General features: G+C 35.2%; 1 protein-coding gene across 1 annotated transcript; it reads left to right on the top strand.

Annotated features, from left to right (window-relative positions):
- Positions 1 to 4,720: 4,720 nt before the first annotated feature.
- On the top strand, positions 4,721 to 9,531 carry LOC142639358 (uncharacterized). Its single transcript, XM_075813551.1, has 3 exons — positions 4,721 to 6,050; positions 6,830 to 7,397; positions 9,159 to 9,531. Exons 1-3 carry the CDS (start codon positions 4,721 to 4,723, stop codon positions 9,529 to 9,531), a joined length of 2,271 nt encoding a protein of 756 aa, XP_075669666.1.
- Positions 9,532 to 17,732: the final 8,201 nt, after the last annotated feature.

Below are 17,732 nucleotides of genomic sequence, written 5' to 3'. Positions count from 1 at the left end.
ACACATAAAGCACATGACTTGCTATTAATCCAATGTATACGCGCAGTTAGAAATTACAATGTCTCATATTTTGTCAAATGATTAGCAAATCTTGGGCCAGGACCTTACTTTTTTTGACTTGACGTGGATGGTATTTTCCACAACATGTTATCATATAAAGAAAAAAAATATATTGAGTGAATTTAGCATTAGGTTGAATGGAAAGAAATTACTTTCTATTAACTTAGTGTATACGCACAGCAGGAAATTACAATGTCTCCTATTTTGTCAAATGACTAGTAATTCCTAGGCCAGGGCCTCACTCTTCTTGACTTGACGTGGATGGTTTTTCCACAACATGTTATCATATAAAATAAAAAATCTATTGAGTGAATTTTACGTTAGGTTGAATGGAAAGAAATTTCTTTCTATTAACCTAGTGTATACGCACAGTAAGAAATTACAATGTCTCCTATTTTGTCAAATGATTAGCAAATCTTGGGCCAGGACCTCACTTTTTTTGACTTGACATGGATGGTATTTTCCACAAAATGTTATCATATAAAGAAAAAAAAAATCTATTGAGTGAATTTAGCATTAGGTTGAATGGAAAGAAATTACTTTCTATTAACCTAGTGTATACGCACAGTAGGAATTTACAATGTCTCCTATTTTGTCAAATGATTAGTAATTTCTAGGCAAGGGCCTTGCTCTTTTTGACTTGATGTGGATGGTATTTTCCACAACATGTTATCATATAAAGTAAAAAATCTATTGAGTGAATTTTACGTTAGGTTGAATGGAAAGAAATTTCTTTCTATTAACCTAGTGTATACACGCAGTAAGAAATTACAATGTCTCCTATTTTGTCAAATGTTTAGCAAATCCTAGGCCAGGGCCTCGCTCTTTTTGACTTGATGTGGATGGTATTTTCCACAACGTGTTATCATATAAAGAAAAAAATATATATTAAGTGAATTTAATGTTACATTGAATGGAAAGAAATTACTTTCTATTAACCCAGTGTATAGTTATGTTGAATGGAAAGAAATTACTTTTTATTAACCCAGTGTATAGCATAGTAAGAAATTACAACTCCTATTTTGTCAAATGATTAGCAAATCCTGGGCCAAGGCCTCGCTCTTTTTGACTTGATGTGGATGGTATTTTCCGCAACATATTATCATATAAAGAAAAAAAAAACTATTAATAGTGTATTTAACATTAGTTTGAATGGGAAGAAATTTAGTTCTCGCAAGAAACAAATTTTTGAAGAAAGTTGTGCCCAACACGAGAAACAATTCCAAGACACAAACATTGATTGACAAGCAAATCAATGTCTCCATTTCTTTTTTGACACACTTAAAAGTTATGACATTCATAAATTTTTGTTTTACTTGTAGTTTTAGATGATAAAATTCATATTATTGTGCCTCTCATCATTCCTCACTCAATTTTCGTCACTCATCACCCATTACTCATCACTCATCACTTAAAATACCCCAAATTTCTAACCCCACCCGTTTGGCAATTGTTTTCACTACACATCACTCAAATATTTCAACCTTTCTATGGGTCCCATACCTGAGCTAAGTGTCAGACCCTTCTGTTCTTTCAACGGATTGCCTCTCCCCTTCACCCCTTCAATAGAGTGCCTCTCCCACCATCCTCTTCCTCTCTTATTAGCTCCAAAAAAAATCAAAGCTCAAAAAATTAAAGCAGAGAGCAAAGCACAAAAAGCAAGCTCCGGTGTCCGTCACGTGCAAGGCCGACGAGGCGGCGCTTTGCATCTCGTGCAACTCCGATATCCACCTGGAGTTCAAACATCGCCGATCTCCACCTCACCGGGTCCAAACAGCGTCGATCTCCACCTCACCGAGTCTAAACAACACCGATCCCCACCTCTCCGGGTCCAAACAGCGCCGATCTCCACCCCTTTTCTCCGCCCCTTTCCTCTCTTTCATTTCTTACTTTTGGGTTTTGTTTGTGTTTGGAGAAGAAATTTTTAGATTTATTGTGTGGATGAACATGTTTATGGGTTTGTGTTTGTTTGTTAGTGTGTATGATTCGGTATCATGTGTTTATGGGTTTGATTTTCTGGGTTTGAGAAATTGGTACCAATGATTTTTTTTTTGTTGATAAAGTTACCCATGTGTTTCTGTGAAGAAGAAAAGAAAGAAAAAAGAATGAAGAAGAAGAAATAAAATGGCCGTTGGAGCGAGTTTGTGAAGAAGAAAGAAGAAGAAAACATGAAATCTAAAAAAAGTCGTTGAGTTGAGTGAGTCTGTGAAGAAGAAATGAGAGGAAAAAATAAATAAATAAAAGCAAGGACGTGACTTCTTTGACCGTGGGTCCTTCAGTGTGGATTTAATTACCAAAATGCCATTAAAAATTGAGTTTTGGAAACTGAAAACACCTAAAATGTGTTTTCAGTTTTCATAACTCATCACTCAAAAATCAGAGAATTGGATGATGGAAACAATAACTGGAAACAAAATCCAAACAAGCCTCTCAGTCATGGGTCCCACCATTTTTGAGTTATGGGTGATGGAAACAGAGTTATGAGTTACGGAAACATGAAATCCAAACACCCCCTTAACGTTAGTGTGCAGGGAAAGAAATTTCGTTCGGGTAAGAAAATATGGCCCATTTGGGAAGAGATATCTAGTAATGTTGTTTGTAGTTGTTGAAAATACGTGTTGGTGAAAAAAAAGTGTGTGAAAATACGTATAATATTGTTTAAATACTGAAAACTGTTTTTTAAACAACGGTAACAAATATTTTCTAAGAAAGTTGTGCCTTAGACAAGAAAGCAAACACTGAGAAGAAAAACAATGTCCACACCTTTTTCTTTTACTTAGATTTTGTAACTCACATTCATAAACTTTTGATTTTACTCAGATGATGCCTGTTTGGTTTCAAAAAGTGGTGTATCTACTTTTCATTTTCTTTATTCTATATTCTAATAAAAAAAATCTTGAATTTGAATATAGAAAAAAGTTTCACTAAATCAACTTTTCTTCACTTGTGTCTTTAATCAATTTTCTTGTTTTTAATGATACCACTTGTTATGTTTGAGCAACACACTTCTTGATACATTAAACCCAACTTAGATCTACCTAATTACAAGTAAAATGTGTTTTGTCACTGGATAAGGGCCCAAAATATGCAAGGTTCACATCTACAAGACTTACAGTCAATGCTTGTTGCCAAATGTGTGGTAAGAGCATCCACATCAGTGGGGTGCAAATTTTCCTTTTATTTTGCACAAAAAACCTACTTTTTCTATTTTACACATCCAATTTTACAAAACAACCACATTAGTTTATCTATTCTACACATTTATTCAATAAAATATTAATTCTTTCACCATTTTTTATTATTTTCTCACTTATTGCCTCTCTCTTTCCCTCAGACCCAACCACCATCATCATCACTACTTCGATCGGCAAACATACCTAACCAAATCATCATCATCATCACTACCCCGATCGGTGAACAGACCCAACCATCACTTGATCCGAAACGAGGAGCGATTTCCTAGAAGAAGCTGAAGTGGAAAATTTGGAGCGGTGTTGATGACTTTTGTTGTTGCCATTTTCTGATTTTTCTGTGAGCTCTGTCCTCTGTTGTGAATTTTTGAGGTTGCTGGGGGAGGTTGTACAGTGAAGGGTGGGACTCAGGTGGTTGAAGAGTGCAGCGAACTAAGGTGGTCCCATCATCATCATCACTCGATCCGAAAACCAAGATCGGAAAACCAACCGATCGGCGATTTGATCAGGCTTCGTGCTGGTCTGGTGAGTTGATCGGCGGCAGTTGATGAGTTGATCAAATGAGAATAACGGAGAGTGGGGAGAGAGTGAGAGCAACCAGAGACAAGGTGAGAGAAAAAATTACTAAAATATTAAATACACGTGCTACAGTAACCGTGTATATATACACGGTTACTGTAGCAATTGTATATTTATTCATAATTATGCACAATTTTACACCCACTGATGTGGTTGTTTTTTTGGTCAAAATGTGTAAAATGAAGGGTTTTTTTGCATTTTACAAGACTTTGCATCCACTGATGTAGATGCTCTAACATCAACAAACAAACCCACATTGTCTATACCGTAGAAAATCAAGGTTTTTTTTTTTTTCCTTTAATTTTTGACACTGCTCCTGCATTTCAAGAGTCCATGTTAGTAAAGGCAGTTTTTTTCCCCTTTTAATGCTTTTTGCTTTTTGTTTCAATTTTTTCCCAAATATATATATATATATATATTTTTTTTCAAATAAACTAGTTTTCACTAATGCTAAGATTATGATTATCTTCAAACCCCCTCCCGCTCCCGGGTTCCATTTTCCAGAGGAGAAATCAACCAACTTGTCCAAAACCAATTTATAGAGTCAAGTTTGGCCCTTTTTCACCATTTTTGGGACCCAAAAAGTCTACACCTTATGGAAAAAAGAACCATTGTCACCTTATCCCATTCGTCCATGGTTGAAACTTAATTCTGTTTTTTCTTAAGATAATTGAGTAGTTCAGCATTACTTGGTGCGATGCTACTGTTGTCAGTCTGTTTGAAACAAAGTCACAACTCACAAATGTTTCTAATTTGAATTTTTTTCGTCCTCTTGCAAGTCGTTATTTCATTCCTCAGGTCTTTTGGAAGTAAATGGTATATACAAAAACCTTTCGTGGATGCTATCAGTACAAGAAAACCAAAGGTGCTTGAGAAAAGTAGTAGCATCTATGTCGCGTCCACCTCTCTACTCTTTCTATCTCCTTTTTTGCTTCTTCTTCCTTCTCTCTGGGATCCGATCGGATGACCTTCAAATTCTTATGAAACTAAAATCCACCCTTCTTCAAACATCAAACACCAGTGCCTTCAATTCTTGGGAATCCAGCAATTCCATGTGCAATTTCACTGGAATCACCTGCAGTTCACAGGGTTCCGTTACAAAAATCAAACTTTCACACCAAAATTTAACAGGGGTTCTTCCTCTTGATTTCATATGCCAGCTCCAATCATTGGAAAAACTCTCGCTGGGGTTCAACCACTTGAACGGTCCAATTATGGACGACTTGAAAAATTGTGTTAAACTGCAGTATCTGTATTTGGACAGAAGCGGATTGTCCCAGACTTTCCCATGGAAATCACTTCAAAACATGACCAGTCTTGTTCAGCTATACCTCGGCAATAATCCTTTTAATCCTTTTCCATTTCCAAAAGAGGTATTACAGCTTACCAACCTGACTTGGCTTGACCTATGCAACTGCAGCATCCACGGAACAATTCCAGCAGAGATTGGCAAACTTAAGGAGCTAATCTACTTGGGGCTTCAGGACAATAACATGACAGGGAAAATTCCGGTCGAGATTGGGAACCTAGTCAACCTCAGGAAGCTTAGCCTCTCCCACAACTCATTCATGGGAAAACTTCCTGTTGGTTTAAGAAATCTCACGAAGCTTGAGGTGTTTCATTTTTCAATGAACAATCTTGAAGGCGATTTGTCTGAGTTGAGGTTCTTGAATAACTTGGTTTCTATACGATTATCTGAAAATGAGCTATCTGGCCAAGTGCCTGCCGAGTTCGGTGAGTTCAAGAAGCTTGTGAACCTTTCTCTATATTATAACAGCTTCACAGGTCCCCTGCCTCAGAACCTTGGCTCCTCAGCAAAATTATATATCGTCAACTTGTCCATGAATTTCTTTACCGGCCAAATTCCGCCATATATGTGCAAGCAAGGTACATTGAGTGTGCTTTCCATGTTCGGCAACAATCTCACCGGTGAAATTCCAGCCAGTTACGCCAACTGTTCCACTCTACTTGATTTCAGGGTCAACAATAATTCCCTTTCGGGAACCATTCCAAGTGGAATTTGGGGATTACCACATTTGCTTAATATTGATATCAAGTGGAATAGTATCGAAGGCCCAATTACATCTGATATCAAAAACGCCAAGTCTCTTGCTACGTTATATGCGGGACACAACCGCTTATCTGGTGAATTACCAGCAGAGATTTCAAAAGCCACGTCACTGAAGTTTATTCAACTGAGTGATAATCAGCTTTTGGGCAGTTTAGTGCAACTTCCAACTTCTATAATATACTTTATCATCCCAAACAATAGACTTACTGGGGAGATCCCACCTATGATCTGCAACGTAAGTTTCCTCGAAAGATTAGATATCTCTAATAATGGTCTCAGTGGTAAAATTCCACAATGTTTGGGAAACTTCAGCAACCATCTTCGGGAATTAGATTTGCAAATGAATAGCTTTCACGGGACCATCCCTATTACATTGGCAAATAGTAGATTTTTGCAATATCTTGCCTTCAGTGACAATGATTTAGAAGGGCCATTACCAAGATCTTTGATCAACTGTAAAACTCTGGAAGTTCTTGACCTCGGAAATAACAAGATAAGTGATTTCTTCCCGTATTGGTTGGGAGCTCTTCCCAATTTAGTAGTTCTTGTCTTGAAATCAAACAAATTCCATGGTCCTATAGGAAATCATAATACCAGTGGGAAGTTTTCAATGGCCTACAAATTCTTGACATTGGAAATAACAAGATAAATGATTTCTTCCCCTGTTGGTTGGAAGCTCTTCACAACATACATGCTCTTGTCTTGAAGTCCAACAGATTCCATGGTCCTATAGGAAATCATAACACTAGTGGGATATTTTTCTCTAGGTTACTAATTCTTGACCTCTCTCACAATAAGTTTACTGGTCCTTTACCAATAAATTATTTTGAAAATATGAATGCCATGAAGATCAAGGATGAAGATAAACATGAACCACAAGATTTGAGTGATGGTTCTTATCAAGAATCGGTGGTGTTGATTGTGAAAGGGCTGCAGAGTAAACTAAAGAGAATCTTAACCATCTTCACAGCAATTGATTTATCAAGTAACAAATTTGAAGGTGAGATTCCCAAAGTACTTGGAAAGCTTACAGTTCTTCGATTGCTTAACCTTTCCCATAATAGCCTAACCAGCCATATCCCACTATCATTGGCAAATTTATCAAGACTTGAATCTTTGGACCTTTCTTCAAATAGGCTCACTGGACGTATACCTATCCAATTGACAAGCCTAACATTTTTGGCCATGTTAAACCTTTCACAAAACCAGCTTACTGGACCCATACCTCAAGGCAAGCAATTTGATACATTTGAGAACAACTCATACAATGGGAACTTGGGATTGTGTGGATTTCCATTATCAGTGAACTGTAGTACTAATGAGCTGCTATCACCACCACTACCATCAATATTGCAAGAACATAATGATTCTATATTTGCTAGTGGATTTGATTGGAAGGTCGTGTTAATAGGCTATGGATGTGGATTGTTGTTTGGATTAGCTATGGGATGTGTTGTGTTTAACTTTAAAAGAGGAATACCTAAATGGCTTCTAAGGTTTGTTAAGGAGAACAAGACGAAACGATGAGGAGTAATCAAAGACCCAGGAAAAGAAGATATTTTTGCATTCAAGGGGTGCTCTAATTTGGTGAGTTTGACGTTCTCTTTAGTTTAATATATGCCATGGTTTTAAATAAACTTGTCTTAGAAGTAACAACAAAATCAGTATGTTGTAGTATATATTCTGTAATTTTTCTTTGTGTTGCCTGCAAGGTATTTTAGAAATTAATAAAGCATTTGTTCTCTACTAAGAATCAGAAGAAGATCATGAGCCATTATCTTATAGGATAGCCTTAGAATGGTGTCTGTCGTGGAGTTAAAATATATGTATGAATTATTGAATTATAGTGTTGTTTTCTCCTTTCTTGAATAACCATATTACCTTTTGGATAACTTACACACTTATAAATTCCTTTCTCAAAAAGAAAAACAAAAAAAACAGCAACAACAACCATAATCCATTCACCCTCTACAACAATGCGGCAATTCACCCACATTTTTTCTTATATTTGGAAGATTTGATGATTTTTTAATTGTTGTACCACATAAATTTGCAGTAAGAGAGATGTATGATGTTCAACAAAGAAATAATCTTTAGATATTTTCAGATTTTTCATGGTAGGATTTTTCATGTTAAACATGGCCAAAGCTAAATGCAATTCAATAAATTGACATTAATGGACAATTTGTCTCTTAACTGAGTTGAATGAATCATGTCTAATTCCATTATGTGACGATTTATAAAACTATTTATGTGTATTAAAGCATATGATTTATTAAATCAAAACTTTCTCCAAACTTTTTGAGAAAATGTTTGTTCTTTCAATACATGACAAGAAGGAAGGATCCTATCTCCTACTAAGAGATCTACACGACTATAAGTTTGAGATTTCTTGTGCACTAGACTTGCAGGCTTGCAGCTGCACTTTGAGTATCTCACCTACATGTTTTCTTCTACTGCTCTAATACACACATTATGATTAGTGTTTGAGATTGAAAACAAAAAAACAAAAAAACAAAAAAACAAAAAAACAAAAAACAACTGGCCTTAATTCATTATATGATTTCTTGACTATTCAATCTTGATTTTTAACCTATAAAATTTTTCTTGTGCTTAGAACTAATGTCGTCTTAGAAACATTTTTGGTAATAATGGAATAACTTGTCTGAAAGAAGGCCTAATATTATATCTTGAAGAAATTTTCCAACTGCTCTAGGCCATTATAGAAGAATCTATTAACCTTGCAGGAAGTGAAGTGAGATATAGCAAATTTGAGCTAAATTCTCAAAGCCAGCAAATAGCATTAACATATTAATGGAAATGATCGTAATCGTGAACTCATAGAAGTATATGCTAAATCTTTTGTTTTATCTGATCTAATTAAGAAAACGAAGGTGAACATGGGCTTTGAATATAATTCTGTTTACTTTTAGTTCACTGTTCATTTGAGTTACTATGTATATATATATATACCATCTCTGCCTTTCAATTTTTAATCAAATTCCAAAATTAAATCGACCACAAGAAAAGAAATTTGTGCACGCATATTTAAAGCCGCAGAAAGAACAAAGATGCTTTGCCTACCAAAGAAGACATTTTCCAAAGAATTGGCTCAGGAGACACTATCAGTGTTTTTTGTGGGGATAGCATGGAAATTAGCAGCCACCTCTTTTTCAACTGCACTGTTTCTCGAGCAATCTGGTGTGCAAGCTACTGGAGTCTTAAATCTGATTGCATTCCAATTTCCTCTAACGAAGATATTGTCAGACTAGTTTTGGACCCAACCAGCTTCTTTTGCTTGGAAAGATCCACAATTGGAGAAGATTCCTGGTTATGCTCCTTAAAGATGATCACAAAGGACAATGGTGGCCACGGAGACTCGCTGGGTACTATCCGGAATATAGAAAAGAGATCGCAAAGGACAATGTCCTAATGGTTTGGACGAAAAGTCATGATCTGTGTGCTCTTTTACAAGCAGAAGATGCAGCTGTGCTTTGGGCGATCCAACTTGATATTGGTGAAAATTGGAAGCAGATCATCATTGAGGGAGAAAGTCCAATGAATATCAACTTGACTGGTCTATTGCAACTTTTATTAGTAACATCCTTCACCATAGAAAGTCCTTACTGAATTGTCAGTTTCGCTGAACTAGTAGGAGCTGTAATTCTGCAGCTCATGTGGCTGCAAAGTTTGCCATTAAGTATAGTTGGTCCTTTTGTTTCAATAAGTGTAGTCTGCCTAAAGTCATTGATGATGCTTGAATGGTGACTGCTAATTGTTTTATTGTTGAATGAAATAACAGTTATCAAGGAAAAAAAAGTGCATTCATAATAACTCACTCTACTTTCAGCAAAACCAATAGGATATCTTTATAGTGTCCATAATATTAAAGCATTCCTATGGGGTGATGTAAAGTAAAACCCATAAAAACGCAAAATATATAATTTTGCTAACAAAAATGCACAAAACACCTGTAAATCCAGTCAGGCATTTGCAAATAATTTTTACAATTTGCTGTAGTGCTTAAACACAACGTTGTAGCAAGAGATGAAAGAAAAAATCTAGGATCACAAAATTTTTTACAACTTCTTGCCACAATTGTTACATGGCAGAGTGTGATTGACGAAAAAAAAATAGTGAGTTTATGTATAAGTGATAATTAACTACTCACATTCTGACAGATCAAAGTTGTGGCAAAAAAGTTGTGAAATAATTTGTGATCCTAGAAGTACTCGAGGTGAAAAGGAATTTATTATTATTTTTATTCTCTCTCTCACCAAACTCTCACCTCTCTTCTCTTGTCTATGGGTTGTAGTGTGGTAATTGTGGATTTTAGCGAATTTATAGTATCTCTAACATTACTCATAGAGAATTTAGTGGAAGCCATCAAAGGTGAAAAAATTAATGAGAATATTTGAATCTATGACTATATACAATTAGTGATATTTCTAATCGATAAGAAAATATTAAACTTATTATAAATTTCATTACATAATAAGTAAAAACTGATGTTACCATAAATGTGATTGGTGGATTTAAAAAACCTAATTAATAAATATTTAAATTATTATTTTTTTTGTAATTGATGACCATAGTTAGTAAAATATGCTACATGTATAATATGGTAAGTATGTGGAGTGATATAATTCGGCATCTTTTTAAAAAGTATGTTTTAAAAAGTCTGCAAAAAAAAAAAAACATAAACGGGAAAATAACGGTATATATATAGTACGTGTATAATACTTTTATATTTTGAAACTTCGCCAAAAAAAATACTGAAATATTTGTCATATGCTTTTTTTGGAGATGACTAAAGTTATTTAACAAATTACAATCATATAGAAATAATCTACTTAACAAAGAAAATTATTTCAATAACCATATAGAAATTTCTTAACAATCTAACACATTACATGACAAATGCAAATATATTGTATAAATAAAGACAATAAATTCAATAAAATAATATTAAATGATATGCAGGTACATGAAAATGGATGCATATATAATATTAGATGGAAGAGATTTAGCAAAAATTGGAATTTAGAAACAATAAAATTTGACAATAAAAGACTAGACATTTTAAAAATTGGACTGGGAGCAAAACTGAATTTGCTTCTTGTTCTCAATTTTTCCTGATTTTTGGTATTTTTATCAGACCAAATTAGTACCCGATTTTTAATTAAACTAGTTGAACCGGATCGGTCTGATTTTTAAAACCACGATGACTAGTAGTATATATGAATGAGATTTACTAACGTGTGCCCTTAGGGCATACATTAGTAAACTATTTTAAGAAACTTTTTATGGAAAAACAAAAAAATAATTAACTGTTTTGACAGTTTTTTCAATTCCTAAAAAAATCTTTCTCAAAATAAATGGTTAATGTGTGCCCTAACTGGACCTATAAGAATTATTAAGCTCTGTGTAGATCCCAATTGACTATTAGAATAGTAGCCTATAGTTGTGTTGCGCGTGCAGTTGTGCTTTGACGTATAGAATAGTAGGGTGCAGCGGAACAATATAAGTTTAGTACGTTTTTTACGGTTTTGATGTCTATCTTCTCCTTTTTGTTGCCGTGTTTGAAGTATAAAAACGGAATGTTACTCCTAGTTTTGAAGACACGTGTATATTACCCTATCATTGGGAAACAGGTGGCAAACATGTGTGTTTTTTTTTGTTTTTTGTTTTATTTTATAAGATAGAACTTTTACTCTAGCCTAATCTAAGTGTATATGTGTGTGAAGCTTTCTCCTGGAGACTTGAACCCCGACTCTTGCCCCCCACACTCCACAAACACTTATACCTATGGAATGACCATCGCACCAAGGGTGTGCGGTGGTAACATGTGTTTTTTTTATAAAATGTTTTGTATGTACAAACAAATTAGGTTGACGACACATTAATTTATAAGTTTATTTTTTAAAAGAATTTTTAATCTATGAAGTTTGTTTCTAATAATTAGGGATGGCAATGGGCAGGGCCGGGCTGGGCCGAGCCGGGCCGAAGGATGGGATCTTCGCCCCCGCCCTGTATAGATTTTTCTTGCCCCATTTTCGCCTCTTAAGGCCCTACGAAGACCCACAAAGCCCAGCCCTACACCGTAAAACTTTATTTCTTATTAATTTTTCCTACAACTATTACCATTTTTTCAGATAAAATGACATGTTTTAATATTAAAAATATACTTGAATTTATAAATAAATTTATCCTATCAAATCAAACTAATTTTTAGTAAAAGCTAAATAATATTATCTAAATGTTTGACAAGACAATGTCACAACAAAAATCTCATAGTATGACACAATAAAAAAAATCCAAACTCCTAATACATAACAAAATAAAAATTGCCTAGTTCTTCAAAAAGAATCTCCACTTTCTTCCATCATTGTGACACCACTTTCTTTTTCATCATCATAATCATCCTGGAAATTTTGGAATGTATCTTTAATTCCATCTATGGTAGATGAAGAACCTAAAAAAAAGATAAAATAAATTCAATCAAACTATTGAAAAATATAATAAAGACTATAGCAACATAAATTATTGCATAATTAAACTAGTAAATTTAATTACCATTAATTTCAGCCCATAACCAATTTTGAGCACACATTAATGCCTCCACAGTCTTTTGATGAAGTTTATTGCGATGTGAACTTAACAACCGACCACTTGTGCTAAATGATGACTTTGAGGCAACAGTTGACACTGGAATTGCAAGGATATTCCTTGCAATGCATTGCAAAGTAAGAGACTTTAGCCCGTTAGATTTCCACCATGCCAAAATATCAAAATCGACAGTTCTTGGCATTAAATCATCCTCAAGGTAATGGTCCAACTCCAATTTAATATTCCCACCCCTTTTTTTTCTGACTAAGATATCTTTCAAAGTCCATAAAGGAGTCATTAACTTGCGAATTCTCTCCCACACAAGGGCCACGAGTACCTTCCCTACTCATTCTCCCAGAACTGTAGTCACGAATCATTTCATAACAAATATCTCTAACCCTTTGAATTTCATTATCAGCTTCATCACCATAAATTATTGGAAAATAATATTCTACCAATTCAATCTTATATCTTGGGCCTAAAATGGCTGCCACGACCATAACACCATGAATCACATTCCAATAACAATCAAATTTTTCCAACATTTTAAATGCCATACTCCTAATCACATCATTTGCACTTGTAAACCATGAATTCAAAGCTATTTTTATTTCACACACCTTAGGAAAGAAAAGATTAGCTGTAGGGTATGAGGTACCTAAAAATAGCTCTGTAACCTTGTGAAACACTACCAATCTCTTACATATATTACTTGCCATCTCCCATTCTTTCTCCGTTGAAATGCACTTATAAGACGACTCACATATGTTCAATCGATAAAAAACATTTTGATACTTTATAGCAGTAGAAAGCATGAGATAGGTAGAGTTCCAACGAGTCTTACAATCAAGGCCTAGTTCTTTGGTACATTCAACATGTGCTTGTCGGGATGTCTCTTCAAACTTCTACCTTCTCTTTGTTAATGCAGTCCAAAATCCCACACTTTCTTGAACCTTTTCAATGCATGATCCAATTACATCCAAACCATCCTAAACAATCAAATTAAGAACATGTGCTGCACAACGCATATGCAACATTGATCCACGCATAATAAGTGCACCACGTTGAAGCTTATCTAAGATAATTTTTATAACTGCATCATTGGTACTGCAATTGTCAATAGTCATAATAGATAACTTCCTATCAATATTCCACTCTAACAAAGTATCTAGAAGGGCACTAGAAAGCACTTCTTTCGTATGTGGAGATGGCACATAAATAAACCTTAAATGAGAAATTTAAATAATTAGAACCAACAATGATATAAGTTCATAAAACATTTGAAAAGAATTTATGTGATGCCTCAATTTGATTGATCGTGTGATGTGTGTGGGTGTGTGATGAGTCCCATATCGGGTATTTACTAGGTTGAATTGGGCTTTATTAACAACTGCAAGGAGCCTCAATTGTGACTAGTCCTTTTGAGGTATAACGCAGATGTGGCTAGCGCTTTTCCTTGGGTCATTACATATGGTATCAAAGCCGGCCCGATAATCCCGTGTGGGCTCGGAGACACTACCTCACAAAGTGGGCCCTAACGAGGACGTTAGAGATTTAAGTGGGGGAGATTGTGATACCCCAATTTGATTGATTGTGTGATGTGTGTGGGTGTGTGATGAGTCCCACATCGGGTATTTACTAGGTTGAACTGAGCTTTATTAACAACTGCAAGGAGCCTCAATTGTGACTAGTCCTTTTGAGGTATAGCGTAGATGTGACTAGCGCTTTTTCTTGGGTCGTTAAGACAGTTAAGACTTCTGATGTTTTTTTTGTAGGATGTGGAAGAATAGGCTTGAATCACTAGATAGTCAAAGGGTATTTTATGGGTTTGATAATTGTTAGAAGCAGTGTGCCTATATGCTTAGAATCATAAGAATAGTAAAAGCTTTAGTATCTCTTGTCTACTATGATTTTTCTTTGAGGTTTATCCAACTCTAAAGTGTTGTTTGTTTGGTTATAGGAAAATGCCACCCCGCAATTCTACCCGTTCTAGTTTTGAGCTGAATGCTGAAAACCTTGAGGGTGTTTTAAATGCTATTAGAAGTCTTGCTGAGGTGGTGGAAAAACATATTAGTACTAGTGGGACAGCTAAGTCCAAAGATGCTGAAATTGAAGGATGTACCATTAAGCAATTCAGGAAAATGGGTCCTCCTTCATTTTTGGGAAACCCTGATCCTACAGAAGCAAAGACTTGGATAATGCAAATGGAGAAAATATTTGATGTGGTTGGTTGCACTGAGGTACAAAAAGTCTCTTTTGCTTCATTTATACTGAAAGGGGAAGCAGAGCATTGGTGGAGATCCACTAAAAAGACTTTGCCACTTGAGAAAGACGAGATATTGACTTGGACTGTTTTCCTTGATGCTTTTTATGAGAAATATTTTCCAGAAAGTGTACGGGATGAGAAAGAAGTGGAGTTTATGGAACTCATTCAAGGGAATTGTAGGGGCAGGATGGCCAAAATACGCTTTTGGGCCTTGGGCCTGATTTGGGGGTATTTACCTCTTCGAGCAAGGTTGATAGGGATTATCTGAGGAGTGGCATCTCCTTGGCCGAGTCAGGTGAAGATTGTATGACACATCAGGATGTTTGGAAGGAAATTCTGAAAGGTCTGTTGGGTGCAGATATATTCTACAAAAAACTATAGAGAGGAATAACGAATGAGAAATATCTTGAAGAAAGCTACTACCATTGCATTAAAGGCTCTACACCTACCTCTCTGGCCACATTAATGGGGAAATGACCTCTGAACGGTAGTGACCAGGTTTACAACTATTGTTTGAAGACTTCATAGGGTGGCGGATGGGACAAGTATCTAATTGGGTGATTTGTGCTACACGTGGAAGATGAAGGGAAGAAGAAGAGTGATATAAAAGAACGAAAAAGGCATTAGAGCGGGGGATCGGACAAAAAAAAAAGAGAGAGAAAGAAAGCACTGTACACATCATCTTCAATTTTAATCTATTGTTTGAAGAAAGAAAGGCAATACAAGTCATCCTTGGCTTACGTCCGAGGAGAATTTCTGTTATTTTTATCCATTAATTGTGTAGATAGTGGCAATCTAGCCCACCTATCTGTTGTCCAATATCCCTAAAACCTAGGTTTCAAGCCCACGCTCTATAAATTTGATTGTATGAGGCTTTTTGGACCTGAATCCATCACGCGGTTGGGTCCGAGTACAAATTGTGCACTTATAGGAATAAAACGGTGTTATAGTATAAGGCTAAATTTACTGAGTTGGCTCGATTTGCTTCTCATGTTGTGTCTGATGATGTTAGGAAGGCTAAGAAATTCCAAAGGGGACTACGACCAAGTATTAGAACTAGGATGGCGGCCTTACGATTGAAAGCTTACTCTGAGGTAGTGGAGACGGCAAAAGTTGTTGAGAAGGAATGTGAAGACTATCAGAAAATTCGAGATCAAAATAAAAAGAGATCCAAGCCTGAAGAATCTCAAAAAGAAAATGAAAATGACAAACCATTCAAAAAGAAGACTACAATAGAACTAGAGCCTAACGTGGTGCAACAAGTAATAGAGAATTGTTCGAAGTGTGGTAAAAAGCATAACAGTGTTTGCTATCGTGAAAGTGGGGCATGTTTTAAGTGTGGACAAATGGGGCATCGTGTCAAAGATTGCCTAGCTTTGAAGAGTGAGATGATGGTTAAGCCTAATGATGTGAATCAACAGCCAAAAATCCAAGGGCGAGTGTTTGCTATTACTGGGCAAAGTGATGAGGAAACTAAGTCAGGTACCATCTCCTTGTTTTTTTTTTCCTTGTTAAGTGAAATAATGTTTGCTGAGTTTATGCAAGTAATGTGTGGTTATGATAGTAGACAAGGAAGTAATGGCTGACTTAATTCTCTTAAAGATTTGAGATTTTGATATGATATAATGTCGATTGGTTATTAGGATATTTTTTTGAGTTCTAAATAAGGGTTGTATTCAATAGTGTATTTTCATGTGGAAAGGATATTATGCATTGACAATAGGCTATTGAATAGGATGACTGTGAGGAATAAATATCGATTACCCAAGATTGTCCTTAAATCAAGTTACCATCAACTCAAAGTTAAGAAGGAAGATATTTTTTAAGATTGTCATTCATACATATTATGGCTAGTATTGCGTTTTGGTGATGCTAATTTGGTGGACTAATATCTCACTCAATTCAAGGAATAAGGTACGTCAAGTTTAGAGGACTAAACTAATTTTTAAGGGGGAAAGAGTGTAATACCCTGATTTGATTTTATGATCATCACCGTCATCGTCATTATTAATAAAGAGTTGAGGTACTTTATGTGTGTGCATAGTAAGATGGGAGTAGACAATTTTGTGGTGTAACAAAATAAGTAAGAAGATTAAAGTTTTAATGCATACAATTTAGTGCGGTAGCTTAAATAATTAAATAAATAAATAAAAGAGGAAGATGTTTATGGGCCTTTTGGAGACTAAAGAGGTAAGTTTAAGTGGGTTTTAAACTACAGCCCACTACCCCACTAAGCCCACATCTTTGATGTGTTGTATATAAGGTAGAGGAAAAGATAATTAGGGTTTTGATAAGAAACGTTTCATCACACTAAGGAGGCTAGAAGGTGTATTTTTCCTTGGAGCATTGAAGAGGCAATTTGATTGTTCAAGGTATGATTTCTCACAATTAGAAACAAAGAATTAAAAGTTTATAAGGTTGTTTAGAAGTTTGATTTTGATCCTAAAATTCTACTTATATTTTACAATTAGAATTGCCGTTGTGTATCCATGTTAGATGTTAGATTGTTCATTAGGATATATATATAATTCTAGAATGAGCCACGATATTTCAAAAAAAAAAAAAAAAATTCATGATTTGGCTTAAGTCTTCCGTCGGTTTTGTACATATAATATATATATATATATATATATATATATATATATATATATATATATATATATATAATAAGCCAACCATGCGGCCATTGTTTTCATTGCCATTGGGAGATATACTCCCACCTTTCATTGAGATTGATAGCATATATATATATAATAAGCCAACCATGCGGCCATTGTTTTCATTGCCATTGGGAGATATACTCCCACCTTTCATTGAGATTATGCTATCAAACCATTGAGGTTATATATTAAAGTTGAAATTGGCTTTGGTGGGAGTATGGTTCTCACGTTGTTCTCCGTGGGTCCCTAGAACAGGTAAATATTGCCATTAGGTCTTCTATTGGATTTGTATATAT

This window comes from Castanea sativa, chromosome 6 (assembly GCF_040712315.1).
Source record: "Castanea sativa cultivar Marrone di Chiusa Pesio chromosome 6, ASM4071231v1".
Taxonomy (NCBI): domain Eukaryota; kingdom Viridiplantae; phylum Streptophyta; class Magnoliopsida; order Fagales; family Fagaceae; genus Castanea; species Castanea sativa.
Note: the sequence above shows the minus strand (reverse complement) of the source record. Positions and strands in the feature narration are given on the sequence as shown.

Bases quoted from the DNA above. Each gene is read 5' to 3' on its own strand.
- LOC142639358 (XM_075813551.1), top strand. From the start codon at position 4,721: ATGTCGCGTCCACCTCTCTACTCTTTCTATCTCCTTTTTTGCTTCTTC. The intron at 6,051-6,829 runs GTTTAGTGCAAC...TGATTGTGAAAG, and splicing joins TGATAATCAGCTTTTGGGCA to GGCTGCAGAGTAAACTAAAG. The intron at 7,398-9,158 runs GTTTGTTAAGGA...CCTCTAACGAAG, and splicing joins ATACCTAAATGGCTTCTAAG to ATATTGTCAGACTAGTTTTG.